This window comes from Capra hircus, chromosome 21, assembly GCF_001704415.2.
Source record: "Capra hircus breed San Clemente chromosome 21, ASM170441v1, whole genome shotgun sequence".
Taxonomy (NCBI): Eukaryota; Metazoa; Chordata; class Mammalia; order Artiodactyla; family Bovidae; genus Capra; species Capra hircus.
The window spans coordinates 47,294,687-47,313,820 of NC_030828.1; the positions used below are offsets into that span (position 1 = coordinate 47,294,687).

Sequence of the window (19,134 nt, forward strand, 5' to 3'; positions counted from 1 at the left end):
CCTTACTTGGCCTTGTTCCTTGCTACATAATCCAGACAATGACCCAAGGTATTATACCAAAGAATATAAGACCTAAGCCCCATTTGTGGTCTTGCTGGTGATGTGTGTGACAGAAGCACATATATAAGAGCTGTAAGAGACCTTGGCCTTGCCCTTGCCTAACCATCTCATGTTATAGATGGGGAAACAGAGGCAGAATTTTGCACCCCAATCACAGTAGGTGGCAGTTAGGACAGCATCAACAGTAACCTCATTTAGATTTTTGTTAATTCATTTTCAACAAGTAGCCCCCATACCTAAGTAAGCCTTAAGCATACTTTAAAAAATAAATTGGGATGACAAATTTATGTTAGTACACATTATAAATATTTGATAAGATTAGTATATTTTTGTTTTTATATGGAAACACCAAAAAATTTATTTGGAAATTTGCCTGATTTCATATCTGCCAACATCTAGTAGCTTAGCTGGTAAAGAATCTGCCTGCAATGCAGGAGACCTCGGTTCAATTCCTGAGTTGGGAAGATCCGCTGGAGAAGGGGTAGGCTACCCACTCCAGTGTTCTTGGGCTTCCTTGGTGGCTCAGCTGGTAAAAAATCCGCCTGCAATGCGGGAGACCTGGGTTCGATCCCTGGGCTGGGAAGATCCCCTGGAGAAAGAAATGGCTACCCACTCCAGTATTCTGGCCTGGAGAATTCTATGGACTCTATAGTCCATGGGGTCACACTCTATGGGGTCACAGAGTCGACACAACTGAGCGACTTTCACACAAAAATGTCTGAAAGCAAAGCAATGTCATTCCACCAGATGTCACTGTTTGCATGTAGCAATGAAGTTACAATGATTAAAATAAAATTCCCCCCTCCCTAATTATATTTGTATAAAAGATTCTGCATAGTTATACTCTTATTCTTCCTTGGCTTATTTTTCTTTAGATTTATTATTTTATTGAAGACTGTGTTTCCTGAATTTTTTAAAGTATTGAAAATATTCATTATCTCTGCTATTGATTTTAAAGACTTTACTAAGCAAAATTATTTGTAGATTAGTATCTTCAAGAAGGTGAGCTCTTAAAGTCTTTTCTAGACCTAGAAGTTTGCTTTTGAAACAACATTCTTTTAAGTTACTGTTTTCTAAGTTGTCGATTGTGACCCAATAAGTGGATTGTGCGATCAACTTAATGGCTTGCTATGAGCCCCTTCAAGAAATGGTGTTTGGGATAGAATATTGCATGTAAGTATTACTTTGACAAAACTTTTTGCGTGAACGCTCAAACTATCTCTGAACACATCTTCTCTGAGTTGCATAAAAATGGCTGTGAGCTTTATCCTGTGAATGCTCCCCAGGCTTAGTACCCCAAGGAGCACGATGAATTTTCTGAGGAAGGGGTAGGGAGGATGCGATGTGTAAGTTCTCCATTGTTAGAGTCACACCAGGGAGGGTAAGAGGGTTGCTGGAGGGAGAACCCTCCATGCATCACAGGATGGAGCCCGCAGTCACTTTTATGTAAGTCATAAAAGATGTGGGTGAAGATTTTTAAGAGCGCTCTCAGCCTAGAGCAAATGTTCTCCAAACTTCTTCTAACTTGTAATAAGAACCCTATTTTATATCTCTGGCCCTTGGGAGATCAATGTTGACTGAGAACGAGGTTTAACTCGCTCTGAGATGGGCTTGTTTGCTTCATTCAGTCCTCTCAGTCATAATAACAAAAATGATTGTAATATCAACTACTTAATGTATTTTTCTGAACTTTGTGCAAATTTGTTACATATATTATTTTTAAGCTTTAGATGCTGAAAGATCCCATCACTGTTGGTCTTCACAGATGAGGAAATGGAGCCTTAAGAAGGAAAAATGACTTGCCCAACACAGCACATCAAGTGGCCAAACTAAAGCTAACATGCTGGTTTTTAACTTCGTTCCAAAGGCTAGCTCTTCTCACTGTGCTTTTTAGGCTTTTCCTGAGGATAAAGACCACCTGGAGTGTTTAAGTGATCTTGGCCTCTATTCCAAACCAACTGAACTAGAATCTCCAGAGGAAGTATCTGGGGAGCTATAGATCTGACAAGCATCCCAGAATATTCTTACCATCAGACTGCTGGGAAAGGCTGCAGTGCATCAGTGCTTCTCAGACTTCACTGTGCATCAGAATTAACTGTGAAGTGAAGTCACTCAGTCATGTCCGACTCTTTGCGACCCCATGGGCGGTAACCTACCAGGCTCCACAGTCCATGGGATTTTCCAGGCAAGAATACTGGAGTGGGCTGCCATTTCCTTCTCCAGGGGATCTTCCCAACCCAGGGATCGAACCTGGATCTCCTGCATTGCAGACAGACGTTTTACCGTCTGGGCAGTGCATCAGTGCTTCTCAGACTTCATTGTGCATCAGAATTAACTGTAGGGCTGTTTAAAACACAGAAGGCTGGGGTTTTCCCCAGACCTTTTAATGGGACTCAAGAATTTTAATTTCTAACAAGTTCCTATGTGGTGCTAATGATGCTGGTTAGGGAATACACCTTGAGAATCAGTGTAGTACATCATGCCAACCCATTATTCTGTTTCTCAGGACATGGTCTGGACTGGCTTTGGCTGTGGGATTTTTCAAGCACAGTGTTAAACAATATGTATTCAGTATCTCCTGTACTCATGGGAGATAGGAAATGAATAAGAATGTCTTCCCCCACCCCAACTAGCCTGTAATCTGCTGTGAAAAACACACAGAACAAAATGCAGCATATTCTGTAATGAAATTGCAGATCAAATGCACCGGGAAACTAGGGAGGCAAAGATGAATTTTTGCTGGGCAGAGGGACATTTGTAAAGGCCCCATGGAATGGTTGAGACCTGAGTCGTCTTTTCAGTGTTTTCATAGCCACCTTGTATTGTAGGTATTTGTAGTTCAGTTTCCCTGTCTCTCCTGCAACAACTGGAGTAATCTGGAGCATCTTTTGCGCAGTGAAAGGTTGGGCTGGGTGTTGGGGAGGGAAGTAGAATTGGTAAAGTAGGTGATGCCCAGGTGTGGAGGACCCTAATGCCGAGGCCAGGAGCTTGTGTGTGTGTGCAGTCATTAAAGTATTTGGAAGAGGGTAACTGACAATAACTTTGGTACCAGTCTGTAGCGTGGTTAGAGGAGGGAAAGTTTGGAAGTGAGGGACAGCAAAAATGTTATCACAGGACTCAGTTGAGAAGAATGCAACAGGGTGGAGAGACACTGGAGGGAGAAGAGTCAGGACTAGTGATTACTGCTGGGATGAGGGAGAGGTTGGAGAAGAAGAGATTTTCAGTCTGAACCACTGAGATAGTGGTGATCTCCAAAGGGAGGATCTCTCAAAAGGATTGGTTCTTTTCTCTGGAAATTAAGAAGGAAGCAGGGAAAATTCGGACAAAAATTTCAAAGCAAATGATTTATTTTTGTCAGTCAGGAATAGTTGCTAACCTTGGGTAGCCTTTCCACTAAGATCTCCAGTTCATATCTACCAGAACTAGCTATGCACTTTAAAATGTCCAATCACCTCTCTCACTTTCCTTCTAACCAACCAGAATTTCTGTTGTTTTTTTTTTTTAATGCACATTTGGGATATGAAAAGACAGTAATATGTAAATGATCCTGACCACTTTGTTTTTGGCTTCAGTTCAGTTCAGTTCAATTGCTCAGTTGTGTCCGACTCTTTGTGACCTCATGGACTGCAGCACGCCAGGCCTGCCTGTCCATGGCCAACTCCCGGAGTTTACTCAAACTCGTCCATTGAGTCAGTGATGCCATCCAAGCATCTCATCCTCTGTCATCCCCTTCTCCTGCCTTTAATCTTTCTCAGTATCAGGGTCTGTTCAAATGAGTCAGTTCTTCACATGAGGTGGCTAAAGTATTGGAGTTTCAGCTTTAGCATCTGTCCTTCCAATGAATATTCAGGACTGATTTCCTTTAGGATGGACTGGTTGGACCTCCTTGCTGTCCAAGGGACTCTCAAGAGTCTTCTCCAACACCACAGTTCAAAAGCATCAATTCTTCGGCGCTCAGCTTTCTTTATACTCCAACTCTCACATCCTTACATGACTACTGGAAAAACCATAGCTTTGACTAGTTGGACCTTTGTTGGCAAACTAATATCTCTGTTTTTTAATATGCTGTCTTGGTTGGTCATAACTTTTCTTCCAAAGAGCAAGCATCTTTTAATTTCATGGCTGCAGTTACCATCTGCAGTGATTTTGGAGCCCCCCAAAATGAAGTCTGTTACTGTTTCTGCTGTTTCATTTGCCATGAAGTGATGGGACCGGATGCCGTGATCTCCATTTTCTGAATGTTGAGCTTTAAGCCAACTTTTTCCCTCTCCTCTTTCACTTTCATCAAGAGGCTCTTTAGTTCTTCTTTGCTTTCTGCCATAAGGGTGGTATCATCTGCATATCTGAGGTTATTGATATTTCTCCCGGCAATCTTGATTCCAGCTTGTGCTTCCTCCAGCCCAGTGTTTCTCATGATGTACTCTGCATATAAGTTAAATAAGCAGGGTGACAATATACAGCCTTGACATACTTGTTTCCCAATTTGGAACCAGTCTGTTGTTCCATGTCCAGTTCTAACTGCATACAGATTTCTTAAGAGGCAGGTCAGGTGGTCTGGTATTCCCATCTCTTTAATAATTTTCCAGAGTTGTTGTGGTCCAGACAGTCAAAAGATTTGGCTTAGGGCAGGATAAAAATGTAGCAGTGCCTCAAGGTAGCTTCTTAAATCACTCCTCTCCTCCCTGCTTGTCATGTATGTACTCTCTTGGCTCATTCTAGACAATGCAATATCCCGCTCTTTTGTTTTTGCTGGATATATCAGTGAGGAGCCAGTTGCAGAAAACAGAAACAATTTTAGCTATTTTAAGCATAAAGGAATCTGCTAATGGGAATATGATGCTTGTAAAATCAATGGAAAGATTGGAAGAATGGGCTCTAGGCAGTCTGGACTTTCCAGAGATGACTCATATAGCACGTTTAACTGGCTTCCATGCCTGCTGCTCCTTCTGGTAGAGTCAGGAAGGTGGGAAAGCTGGAGGCCAACCTTGGCAACATACCACTTTAGCTGAGACTCAGAGATTGTGTGGCCTCTCCTGCCACAGCTTTTGATTCTGGAGATACACCATGTCTGTTTGAAACATTCACTGGCAAAAAAGCCTACCCACTAAAGATGTAACTGGAAGGCTGCTACAGAAGAACTCAGTGTTGCCACGACTGCTTGCCAGCCTTCTTCTAGACTGTATGTGAGTGCATCTGGTTAGTAGATCCTAAGACACATCTCAGACACTGGCTGCAGGAGAGTCGTCACCTCTCCATCCTCAGCATTTTGGGAACGCATATTGGATTGGATGTTGAATGACAGTGTGTTATAAGCCACTGTGCTGGGAGTTGAGCTTTACCTTCTCTTTGAATTCAGGTATTTAACTGGGTGAGATAGGAGGCTTTTTTTCCCCCATGAACCTAATTTGGCAAAGCCCTGTCTTCTCCAGCCTAGCTTTGGGTGGGCCTGATTTTTAAGAGCTGGTTTCATATGATAGAATCTGAGGATTTCAGCATATTGTTAAGTGCAGTCAGTCTGGTATGGGTGTGTTTGGTTTTCATATTTGGTGGCTCTAAAGTGATTGTCTGTTCAGGTAATGGTATACCAAGCATTCGAGGGAACATTGGCTCTACTTTTAAGTGAAATTGAAATATGGCTATAGTCAGTGTAGTTCCACTTTATACTCATTTTATATATTTTGTATAGTGTTATGAAATTAAAAGACGCTTACTCCTTGGAAGAAAAGTTATGACCAACCTAGATAGCATATTCAAAAGCGGAGACATTACTTTGCCGACTAAGGTCCATCTAGTCAAGGCCATGGTTTTTCCTGTGGTCATGTATGGATGTGAGAGTTGGACTGTGAAGAAGGCTGAGCACTGAAGAATTGATGCTTTTGAAGTGTGGTGCTGGAGAAGACTCTTGAGAGTCCCTTGGACTGCAGGGAGATCCAACCAGTCCATTCTGAAGGAGATCAGCCCTGGGATTTCTTTGGAAGGAATGATGGTAAAGCTGAAACTCCAGTACTTTGGCCACCTCATGAGAAGAGTTGACTCATTGGAAAAGACTCTGATGCTGGGCGGGATTGGGGGCAGGAGGAGAAGGGGACGACCGAGGATGAAATGGCTGGATGGCATCACTGACTCGATGGACATGAATCTGAGTGAATTCCGGGAGTTGGTGATGGACAGGGAGGCCTGGCGTGCTGCGATTCATGGGGTTGCAGAGAGTCGGACACGACTGAGCAACTGAACTGAACTGATAATATACAAAAATTAATGTTATTTCAAGCCATCTGTAAGTCAGTCATTAATGACACATTTTGCCTTCAGATTTTGATTTACCTCATCTCTTCGTTTAATTCAGACTTTTGTTGATAAGTTTTAAACCTCCTATGTCTATTCTTATTCTGTATACATAGTTAGTTGTTGTTAAGTTGCTAAGTTGTGCCTGACACTTTTGCAACCCCATGGACTGTAGTCTACCCGCCTCCTCTGTCCATAGGGTTCTCCAGGCAAGATTACCGGAGTGGACTGCCATTTATTTCTCCAGGGGATCTTCCCAGCCCAAGGATTGAGCCCACATTTCCTGCACTGGCAGGCAGATTCTTTACCTTGTGAGCTACAGGGAAGACATTCTGAGCCACTAAGGAAGCCCTGTATATTGTTGGTAGCCCAGAAGTAAAGACCTAATGCCATAACAGTTTTTTGTTCATCCTGGCAAGATATGAATCAAGAAAGAAAAACCTTAATGTGAGCAGGCAGTTCTGCTTAGGGTGATGCTTTGCCTTGGGCTAAGAAATGAAACCATTTCCCATGAGCTTGGAGTGGGGAGCAGGTTAGGAATCGGAAGGTAGAGAACTTTTTACCTCTGTTGCAATGAGACTTTCGTAGAGTGAATTTATTATTATTATTATATTATAAAACAAAGCCACCAAAAGATTACTACTAAAGTACATTCAGAAGCAAACATAAATTATTTTTGAGTTATTCCCCATTTTGAGTTATCTGACTTCTGCACAATATTTATTTAGCAAAATGCATGCATGCATGTGCTCCCAGTTGTGTCCGACTGACTGTGACCCCATGGACTGTGGCCTGCCAGGCTCCTCTGTCCATGGATTTCTCCAGGCAGAAATTCTGGAGTGAGTAGCCATTCCCTTCTCCAGGGGAGCTTCCTGACCCAGGAATTGAACCTGCATCTCTTGTGTCTTCTGCATTGGCAGGTTGATTCTTTACCAGCTGAGCCACCAGTGAAGTCTCATTTAGTGTAGATATCAAATGTCAATGTGTTTATATCATAGAGATATAAAATGAGAGTAAATACCTGTTGCTTTATCAATGACTTAAAAAAATTTTTTTTCACACTGTAGAATACTGCACGGAGCTCCTGTTATGGATGTCAGTCAAGAATATGCTGCTGTCGTTCCATCAAAACCAGGGATACTGCCTGAACTGATACCAGGAACTGGCCAGAGTGCTCACAAACCACAGTTGCAACTCTTCGGAGAGGAAGTAAGAGCTTCCTTTAATATTAGTTTTCTCTATCTCATAGACTCTCAAACTTTTTTGTTTCAGGACCCTTTTTTATGTTTTTAAAAATTATTGAGGACTTTAATAATTATTTATGTGGCTTGTCTCTATTGACATTTTCAATGTTGGAAGTTAAAACTGGAAAAATGCTAAAGTGTTTATTTTCTAAATGCAAAATAACAGTACTAAAATAATATATGTTAACATGCTATATGAAAAATAGTTATATTTTTTAAAACAAAGAAGTAGTGTAAAACTGGAGTTGTATTTTTTGCAAATCTCTAATGCTTGGCTTAATAGATGACAGCTGGATTCTTATGCTTGCTTCTGCATTCAATTTTGTGATAAGTTGCTTTGACTGAACTATATGAGAAAAATTCTGGCTTCATGCAGATATGTAGTTGAAAAAGGAGAGATTATTTTAATAGCCTTTAAATGTAATTATGGATATTCTTGTTTGATAATGTGCTTCCTAGGTGGCACAGTTGGTAAAGAACCTGCCTGCCAATGCAGGAGACATAAGAGATGTGGGTTTGAGCTCTAGGTTGGGAAGATCCTCTGGAGGAGGAAATGGCAGCCCATTCCAGTATTCTTGCCTGGAGAACCAGAAGGATGGAGGAGCCTGGTAGACTACAGTCCATGGGGTCGCAAAGAGTCGTACACGACTGAAGCGACTTAACACACACACAAGAGGTAGTTTCTTGAAGCTTAGCTGTGAGGCTTCCACTTCTGTGAATGATGCAGTGGAAGTTCTTTTTCCTATTCTTCCTGTGAAGTGCAAGTAAAAACCGGGTGTTACAAACAGGATAGATCTGAAAGGCGGAGAGACTGAGACTCTAACTAGGAACTTTGGGATCCAAGAAATGACACTGTGGCAAGCTAGTTCCTTGAGTTTCCTTTTTTGCCTCGTATATCCTTTGATAAATCCTTTTTATAATTTCAAGTTAAAAAAACCTGGTAACCTGGAAAGAAAATTAGGTAACGACACAAAGAAGTCCAAACAAAGCCTACTCTTTTTAGCCAAAGAACCAGGAAAGGGGCAGCCTAGCATGACAAAACTTTTAAACAACAGCTACCCTAGCCAAAATTTTTAAACAACAGCTACCCATGGCATCCGGTTCCATCACTTCATGGGAAATAGATGGGGAAACAGTGGAAACAATGTCAGACTTTATTTTTTTGGGCTCCAAAATCCCTACAGATGGTGATTGCAGCCATGAAATTAAAAGACGCTTACTCCTTGGAAGAAAAGTTATGACCAACCTAGATAGTGTATTCAAAAGCAGAGACATTACTTTGCCGACTAAGGTCCATCTAGTCAAGGCTATGGTTTTTCTTGTGGTCATGTATGGATGTGAGAGTTGGACTGTGAAGAAAGCTGAGCGCCGAAGAATTGATGCTTTTGAACTGTGGTGTTGGAGAAGACTCTTGAGAGTCCCTTGGACTGCAGGGAGATCCAACCAGTCCATTCTGAAGGAGATCAGCCCTGGGATTTCTTTGGAAGGAATGATGGTAAAGCTGAAACTCTGGTACTTTGGCCACCTGATGCGAAGAGTTGACTCATTGGAAAAGACTCTGATGCTGGGCGGGATTGGGGGCAGGAGGAGAAGGGGATGACAGAGGATGAGATGGCTGGATGGCATCACTGATTCAATAGACATGAGTCTGAGTGAATTCCGGGAGTTGGTGATGGACAGGGAGGCCTGGCGTGCTGCGATTCATGGGGTTGCAAAGAGTCAGACACGACTGAGTGACTGAACTGAACTAACCCTAGCCAAACATTACAGAAAAAATGGTGGCCCTGGTCCTTCCCTCACTTCTACCAGCAAAGGCCTTGTAGGAAAACTAGACTTGCTCTTGCCAAAGTATGTAATGTGTGTGCTCAGTTAGTTGTGTCTGACTCTTTGGGACCCCAGGGACTGTAGCCTGCCAGTCTCCTCTGTCCTTGGGATTCTCCAGGCAAGAATACTGGAGTGGGTTGCCATTCCCTTCTCTAGGAGATCTTCCCGACCCAGAGACTGAACCAGCATCTCTTGCATCTCCTGCACTGGCAGACAGATTCTTTGCCACTGTGCCACAGAGTACGAGAAGGCACTGTCACACCTCCGACAGGGTGGTGTTGAAGAAGGCCGTGTGGGGCTGGGACTTTCGTTTTGGTAGAGTGGTCATGAGGTTTCCCTTCTATGGTGTCAGTTGGTGCCACACAGGGATCCTGGACTTGCATCCCCACCTAGTAGTAATGAGCCACTTCTCTCCCTCCCCACTGTGGTGGTATCAGAGGAGGCCCAGCAGACTGTCAGCTGGAACAGAAGGTTTAAATAAGATCCAGAATCTCATAGCAAAGTATCCGAATTTCAATCAAAAATTACTAATCCATCCCAAGAACTAGGAAAGTCTCAAACTGAATATAAGAAGGTAATCAATAGATGCTATCATTTAGATGACAGAAATGTTAGAATTGTCTGACAGTGATTTTAAAGCCATCATCCTAAATATGCTTCAGTGATAATTATGAACACACTTGGAAAAATTTTTTTTAAAAATAGGAAGATTTAGAAAGGAAATAGAAGATCTTAGTAAAAATCATTGAAGATACTTAGTAAAGAAACCAAAGACATTTTAGAATTGAAAAAAATATAATAATCAAAGTAAAATGCTTGGCAGATGGGCTCAAAAGTAGAATGGAGGAGATAGGAGGTGAAGTTGAAGATAAAATAGTAGAATTTATCCAGTCTGAGCAACCAAGAGAAATAGACTAAAGAAAAAAAAAATTAACAGATCTTCAGGAGTCTGTTAATTGTGGGACTAAAGTAAAAGATCTAACATTTGTGTTATCACAGTCCTGGAAGGAGAAGAAAAAGAAGAGGGGTGACTGAAAATGTTTAGGAAGAAATAATGACTGGAAACTCCCCCATTTTAGTGAGACTTAAACCTGCATATTCAGGAAGGTGAGCAAACTCCAAGCAGGAAAAGTCCACCAAGTCACTTAATAGTCAAACTTTTGAAAACTAATGACAAAGGAAAGAATCTTGAAAGCAGCAAGAGAGAAACCATATGTTACCTACAGGAGAAAAACAGTTGAGTGATAATGGATTTCTCATCAGAAACCATAGAGGCCAGAAATAAATGGCAGAACATTTTTCAAATGCTGAAAGGAAAGAATGGTGTGCCCTGAGTCCTATATATCCAGAGAAGATACCCTTCAGGAGTGAAGGGGAATCCAGACATTTCCAGATGACAGGAAAGTAAGAGAATTTGTCACCCAACAGACTTACCCTGAAAGAAAGTCTGGAGCATGTTCTTAAATGATGAAAGATGAAATCTTGGACTATCTAGAAGGAACAAAAACAAATAAAGCAAAAATGTGAGTAAATGCAATAAAGAATTTTCCTCCTCATTTTGAGTTTTCTAAATTATGTCTGTCGGTTGAAGCAAAAATTACCATACCATTAAATGTATACAGAGGAAATGTTTAAGACAACTGTGTTATAAATAGAGAAAGGAGACATAAAAGAAGGTAGGTTTACACAGCCTTGAACTGGTAGAGTGTAGACATCAGTAGACTTTGATAAGTCTATGATAAGTCTTTGATAAGTTATGTTTATATAACGTAACACCTAGAGCAAGTCTAAAAATCTTTAAGAGGCATATTCATAAACACCACAGATAAATAAAAGTGGAATTCTAAAATATGTCCATGTAAAAGGAAAGCAGGGGAAAGAAAACAGAGAAACCAGAGAAACCAGAGAGAACAAGCAGAAAACAAAAAATGAAATGACAGATGAAATCCCTAACTTAAATACATTATTGGTCTAAATACACCAATTAAGTGACAGGGAATGCAGAGTGGATTAAAAGAAATGACCCCGCCCCAAAAAAGAAATGATCCAACTATTTACTATCTGCAAGTAACTGACTTCATATATAATGATTTAGAGAGGCTGCAAGTAAAAGAATAAAACAGATAAGTCATACCAACATTAATCAAAGAGAAGTAGGAGTGACTAAGTTAATATCAGATAAAGTAGACCTCTCAGCAAAGACAGTTGCTAGAGACAGAGAAGGGGATTACGTAATGACAAAAATGTCACCCGCCAGGAAGACTTAGTAGTCTTAAAAAGCGTGTGCACAAAATAGCAGAATTATAAAACATGTGAAGCAAAAGCTGGTGAACTGAAAGGAGAAATAGGCAATTTCACAGTTACAATTGGAGACTTCAATGCTCCTCTCTAAATAGTTGGTGGAACACTAGAAGATCAGCAGGGATACAGGAAAATCAATGACTCTATCAACTAACAGGATCTAATTGAAATGTACAGACCACTACACCAAATCAGAGCAGAATACTTATTCTTTTTGAGTTCCTGCAGAAGATATACCAAGATAAATCCATAATGAAATCAAACTAGATATCAATAACATAGATAACAGAAAAATCTCCAAGCTGTTGGAGTCTAAACAATACAGGTATAATTCAGTTCAGTTCAGTTCAGTCGCTCAGTCGTGTCCGACTCTTTGCGACCCCATGAATCGCAGCACGCCGGGCCTCCCTGTTCATCACCATCTCCCGGAATTCACTCAGACTCATGTCCATCGAGTCTGTGATGCCATCCAGCCATCTCATCCTCGGTTGTCCCTTTCTCCTACTGCCCCCAATCCCTCCCAGCATCAGAGTCCTTTCCAATGAGTCAACTCTTCGCGTGAGGTGGCCAAAGTACAGGCATAATTAATTCATGGGTTAAAGAGGGCGTCTCAAGGGATTTAAAAAGTACTTTGAAAACCAATTAAACTGAATTAAAATGAAAAAGTAACATATCATAATTTGTGGAACAGAGATAATGCCAATATGGAAAATTATAACACAAAATGCTTACAATTAAAAAAGAGAAGTCTCAAATCAATAGTTTAAGCTCCCCCTGCAAGAACCTAGAAAAAGAAGAGGCAAATATACCAAAAGCAAGCAGTGGAAAAAAATAAGGAAGAGCAGAAACCACTGAAGTTGGAAACATGAAAACAATAGAGAAAAATCACTGAGACAGAATAGTTCTTAGAAAAAATGGATCTCTACAAAGCTGACACGAAACAGAAAAGACACAAATTACTAATATTAGAAATGAAACAGATATCATTGCAGACCCTACAGACATCAAAAGACTAGTAAGGCAGTATAATAAGCAACTCCAGTTGTTAATATAAGCAATTTATATAAGCAATTCCAGTATTCTTGCCTCAAGAACCCCATGAACAGTATAAACAACTCTACACACATAATTTTGACAACTTAGACAAAATAGAGCAGTGCCTCAAAAAACACAAACTACCACAATTCACTCAGTATGAAATATTAATAGATAATTTGAATAGCTCTATAACGTTAAGGAAAGTAAAGGCCTACAAAACTCCCTTCTCAGACCCCTGGAATAGTTTGACAGTTAAAAAATCAAAATGAATATGCAACTATAATACTATTAAGCATGTTGCAGAATAAATACATAAACTATAAGGATAAATCTTCAGAGAATTATGCTGGAAAAAAACAATTCTAAAACATTACACACTGGATGATATTCTTATATAATGTTCAGGAAATGACAAAATTACAGAAATGCAGAACAGATTCGGGTTTTCCAGGGTTTCAGGATGAGGGGGTGGGAATGAGTGGAGTGTGTTTATAAAAGACAACATGGGATCACTTATGGTGATGAAAATGTTCTATATCTTAACTATATCAATGTCAATATTTTGTTTGTGATTCTGTACCACAGTTTTGCAAGATATTATGTTTGAGGTAAACTGGGTAAAAGATAGTCTCTGTATTATTTCTTAAAACTGCATGTGAATTTATAATTAGCTTAAAAATTTAATAAAAATTATGGTTGTTGGACCAGTGCTAAAAAATTAAACTTAGTTAGAATGTGTATTAAGTGATCATTTGTACAGCTAAAAATGTTTGTTGCATTTGAAATATGAAACCATTGGGTCTTTAGTATGAATGTGGTTATTACATTGGGTTGTAATATATATAGTAACCTTAGGGGCTGTGCAGGTGTTGTTAAACTAATTAACCTAGCTTGCTTTATAGTTGTGTGTGTGTATGTATGTTAGTCACTAAGTCGTGTCTGACTCTTTGCGACCCCATGGACTGCAGCCCACTGGGCTCCTCTGTCCATGGACTTCTCCAGGCTAGCATATTGAAGTGGGTTGCCATTCCTGTCTCCAGGAGATCTTCCCAACCCAGGGACTGAACCTGGGCCTCCTAAACTGTAGGCAGATTATTTACCGTCTGAGCTACCAGGGAAGCCCAGCTCTATAATTACTAAATTATAGTTAGTAATTCAATTTGCTGTGCAATCAAGTTCTAACAGCCACCAATCTAGCTGCTTCTGTTTTCCTGATTTTCTCTTAGAAAGTTCTTAGATTGTTGGGGAAACCTGTATACCATGATGAGTGTTTCTTTGCTAGTTTAATTTGACAAATCTCTCCTGAGAGTGCATGGGTGCTTTTCCTTGAGAACAAAATAGTGCTGTTTAGTGATAGATTTTTCTTCCTTCCAATTTAGAGGCTTGTATATTACTTTCTTCTAGGGGAATACTTTTATTCTAGATGCTCAAGCTGCTGAAAGTCTATCTACTACAAGGAAAGGTTTACCACATTGTATGTGATATATCATTTGAATATCTGAAATCTTAATTTCTAGGTGATCTTTGGAAGAAGAATTTTCAACTGATTTTGGAAGAATTTTTTCATCTTTTACCAAGGAATTCCTGGCTCTAGGTCTATACAGCATAAAGGGATGCAATGTGTCCACCAAAACAGAGGATGAGTGAGATGGAAACAATTTTGAATTTCTATGGTAGACAAATGAACATAGCATCTGAAAAAAAAAATCTACCTTTCTCTAAATAAATACTCTGTTGGTAGAGAAGAAATGTGATCTAGTTGAGAAATAAAAGTGGTGAAGACTCAGTGTCAGCTTATAATTGTGAATCTTTATTTACTGTGTTTGGGTCTTTGGATATTACTCTAAAAGTCTGTAAAACAGCCATGCTCCAGGAGATGGTGGCTGTGAAGTTTTCACGCTGCTGCTGCTTAGTCGCTTCAGACGTGTCTGACTCTGTGCAACCCTGTGGACTTCAGCCTAGCAAGCTTCTCTGTCCATGGGGTTCTCCAGGCAAGAGTACTAGAGTGGGTTGCCACGTCCTCCTCCAGGGGATCTTCCTGACCCAGGGATCGAATCTGGGTCTTCTGCATTGCAGGCAGAGTCTTCTGCTTAGCCACTGGGGAATTCTGTTAAGATTTCATGGGTGTGTGTGTGTTTAGTCGCTCAGTTGTGTCCAATTCTTTGTGACTCCACAGACTCCACCACGGAGTCTTTGTGACTCCACGGACTAGCTTGCCAGTCTCCTCTGTCCGTGGAATTCTCCAGGCAAGAATACTGGAATGGGTAACCATTCCCTTCTCCAGGGGATTTTCCTGACCCAGGGATTGAACTGTGGTCTCCTATATTGCAGGCAAATTCTTTATCACCTGAGCTACCAGGGAAGCCACAAATCTCATTGGGGAAAATGTTTGGTCCAATTAAGTATTACTCAGAGTTAGTAAAAGTTAAGGCAAACATAATTACCAGGAATATCATGGACTCAAACAGCTATAATTTAAAAAACTCACAATTCTTCAAATTTGTCATGAATGCCTGATTAATTTTTTCACTTCCAACTATTAAAAATTTTTTCTTTTATTGTTTATTATTATTATTTTATTGATAGTAGACTCTATTTTTTAGAATAGTTTTAGACTTCCAGAAAAATTACAAAGACAGTATGGAGATTTCCCACTCTGTTCCCCCTATTATTATATTAATACAATAATGATGGGTAAATAGTGGTCCCCAAAAGATACGTGCTCAGTTGCTCAGTTGTGTCTGACACTCTGTGACACCATAGACCATAGCCCACCAGGCTTCTCTGTCCATGGAATTCTCCAGGCAAGAATGCTGGAGTGGGTTGCCATTTCCCTCTCCACACCCAAAAGATATATCCAGATCCTAACCCACGATATCTGTGAATGTGACCTTATTTGGAAATAGAGTCTTTGCAGATGTAATTAAGAATCTTGGAATGATATCATCTTGGATTTGGGGTAAGCTCTACGTATCTAAATTCAGTATGACTGTCCTTATAAGAGGTGAAAACCCTGTGAACATATAGACACACAGGGAAGAATGCCATGAGCTGATAGAAGCAAATTGGAGCAATGCCGCTGCAAGCCAAGGAATGCCAGGGGTGGCTGGCAACCACTAGAAGCTAGGAAGGGGCAAGGCAGAATTCTCTATAGCATTCAGAGGCAGCATAGCCCTCCCAACATTTTGATTTTGGGCTTCTTGTTTCCAGAACTCAGATAATTAATTTCTGTTGTTTTAAGCCATCCAATGGTAATTTGCTACAGTAGCCCTAGAAAACTACCAGTACATCTGACAGCTGTATGATACATTTGTTCAAACCAATGAACCAATATTTATACTTTATGATTAATTAAGATCCATGCTTCATTTGGATTTCCTTCAGTCAGTTCAGTTCAGTCGCTCAGTTATGTCCGACCTTTTGCAACCCCATGAATCGCAGGCCTCCCTGTCCATCACCAACTCCCGAGCTCACTCAGACTTGCGTCCATTGAGTCAGTGATACCATCCAGCCATCTCATCCTCTGTCATCCCCTTCTCCTCCTGCCCCCCATCCCTCCCAGCATCAAGGTAATGTCCTTTTTCTGTTCCAGGATAGAAGTGGATACCACATTACATGTAGTTGCCATCTCTCCTTAGGCTTCTCTCAGCGGTGATAGTTTCTGGGACTTCCTTGTTTTGATGACCTTGACAGTTTGGGGGAGTACTATCAGGTATTTTGTAGACTATTCCCCAAATATCTATTTTTTATTTGGCTGCCTCTGGGCTTAGTGATATTGTACAGACTTAGTTGCTCTGTGGCATGTAGGATCATAGTTCCTCAGCCAGCATCCCCTGCATTGTAAGGTGATTCTTCACTGGACCACTAGCAAAGTCTCACATGATGTTCTTTTTGATTTGGTTGTGTGTGATGTGATTTGGGGAGGAAGACCACTGAGGTAAGGTGCCATTTTCATCATATCATATCCAGGGTACATGTTACCAATGTGACTTACCATTGTTGATGTTGACCTTAATTGTCCGGCTGAGGCAGTGTCTGCCAGATTTCACTGTGAAGTTTTTCTTTTTTGCTCCCTTTCCACACTGTAGTCTGGAAAGAAGTTGCTATATATAGCCCACACTTAAGAAACAAAGAGCCATGCTTCATCTCCTTGAGGGCAGATTATCTATAAAAACTAATTTGAATTCACCCAGACAGGATGTCTCTTCTTCCCTTTATTTATTCAATCACTTGCTTATATCAGTAAGACTCATAGATGTTTACACTTTGAGTTGTGGTCAGTCACTTCGGTCATGTCTGACCCTTTGCAACCCTATGGATTGTAGCCCACCAGACTCCTCTGTTCACGGGATTCACCAGGAAAGAATGGTGGAGTTGGGTTACCATGCCATTCTGCAGGGGATCTTCTCCACTTAAGGACTGAACCAGTGTCTCCTCTATTGCAGGCAAATTCTTTACTGCTGAGCCACCTGGGAAGCCCGAGTTATACTCTAATACTATTTATTATTATTTTGCTAAGACTGAGCTTTGGTCATTGAGAGCTCCTTCAGTTGTCTCCTATGTCCCTTTGACAGACCCTATCACTGTGGAATTTTATTTAACATTTAATTACTGGCAGTACTGATGTTCCAGGCTCATCTTGCTTATTTCCTGTGCTAGGCCACAAAATCAGCCATTTCTACAGGAAGTCTCAGTTCCCTTAATTGGAGAAGGTAATTAGAAACTAAGATCTGGCCTTTGGATGTGTTTATTGCCACCAAGTCTCTGTTGCTTCTAGGCCTTCTCAGCTCACACAAATACATGTCTGTATTCTAACTCCTTCCTATAAATACATATATTTTAATATACATAATAAATTTAATGAATGCATATAATGTGATATTTCTATATGTAACCATCTTTGTCTAATATAAGCTATTCATGAGTTCATACTTATGTCTCCACCTCTAATTCACAACCACATGGATCATTCTAACCTCCTCCCCTGCTTAATCTTTAAACTCCCAATAGTTAGTGACAAACCTGGTTGCCCCCACACTCCATCTGTTTACCTAGTTATTCAGTTCCAGTATAGAAATATCAGAATCATTTACCCATATTCTTGTGGAAAATAACCTTATCAACTAAAGTGTAGTACTATGTACAGTTTCTTTTGCCTTTAGTGTCATATACTTTACTCATTTCCAAAGTTACTAAGGTCAGCAATTTTTTTCTTTCCCCTTTTATTGAGATTGTTTCATATGTTTATAATAGATTGTTTTGTTATATTCCACATTTCATTGTGGGATTCCTCTTGACCTCCCAAATAATTTTTTAAAAATTTCAGCTTTTATTTGGAAAAAGTTAAATACAGAAACCAAACTAATGAACACATGACTACATGTGTATTTGTAATTAACATTTTGTCATACTTGTTTCAGTTTTTTTAAAAAGACATTTAAAGAACAGATTAAGTCCTCTTGTATTTCTTAATTCCATTTCTCTTCCTTTTTACCCAAGGATGGTTACTGTTACAACTGTGTTTTTTTTTTCCCCACTCCATGATTTTTCACTTTATTAGGTGTACTTGTGACCCTAAACAATAAATCCTGTAGTTCTGTGTGTTCTAAGAACATTTATATAAGTGACGTGACTTTGTAGGTATCTTTCTAAATCATGCTTATTTTACTGTTAAACAGTATGCTACTAAGATCCATCTATGGTTGATAATGTTTGCGCTGGAATGTCTTTACAGTGTTTAGTTAAATGAATGTACTATATTTTATTCATCTACTTATTAATTGACATTTAGATTGGGCTATGATTTTGCTATTTCATATGCTGTATCAACATCCTTGTACATATCTCCTGATACATATGTGAAAGAATTTCCTTAAACTATATAGCTAGACTTCCCGATCCAGGGATCAAACCCAGGTCTCCCACATTGCAGGCAGACGCTTTAACCTCTGAGCCACTAGGGAAGCCCATATAGCTAGACGTGAACTTGTTGGGTCATGTGGCATGTACATTTTCTGTTTTACTAGAAATGACCAGTTTTCCTCTTCCCACATCCTCGGCATCACTTGAAACTGCTGACTTTTTATTTTTGCTAATCTTATAAGTATGATCAATTGTCTTTCCCAGATTTTCGGAGGCTGTGGAACCAATCACCTCATTTTCTCAGGAACTAGAACTAATTTTGATAGAAGCTTGAGTGTTTATCCTAGGGGCTATTTATTAGTTTCTAATAGCCTTTTATGTTATTTTCAAAGGTGTCTGCTTATCCAGGAGTTACAAAGTTGTTTTGGAATCTAACTTCACCCAAATTCTCTGTTCCAGTATCTGTCATGAAGGAAACCGTCTATCCAAAATATGAGGTAAAATGCAGAATGAGTTTTCT

At 40.0% G+C, this 19,134-nt stretch overlaps 1 protein-coding gene across 1 annotated transcript in view; it reads left to right on the top strand.

The window, feature by feature from the left end:
- The window catches only part of TTC6 (tetratricopeptide repeat domain 6), a 203,223-nt gene that overhangs the window by 76,393 nt on the left and 107,696 nt on the right, over positions 1 to 19,134 (top strand). The window contains exons 7-8 of the mRNA XM_018065926.1: positions 7,413 to 7,554; positions 19,007 to 19,111. Of these exons, the coding sequence (XP_017921415.1) occupies positions 7,413 to 7,554; positions 19,007 to 19,111 (247 nt within the window). The remainder of the gene's footprint in view (positions 1 to 7,412; positions 7,555 to 19,006; positions 19,112 to 19,134) is intronic.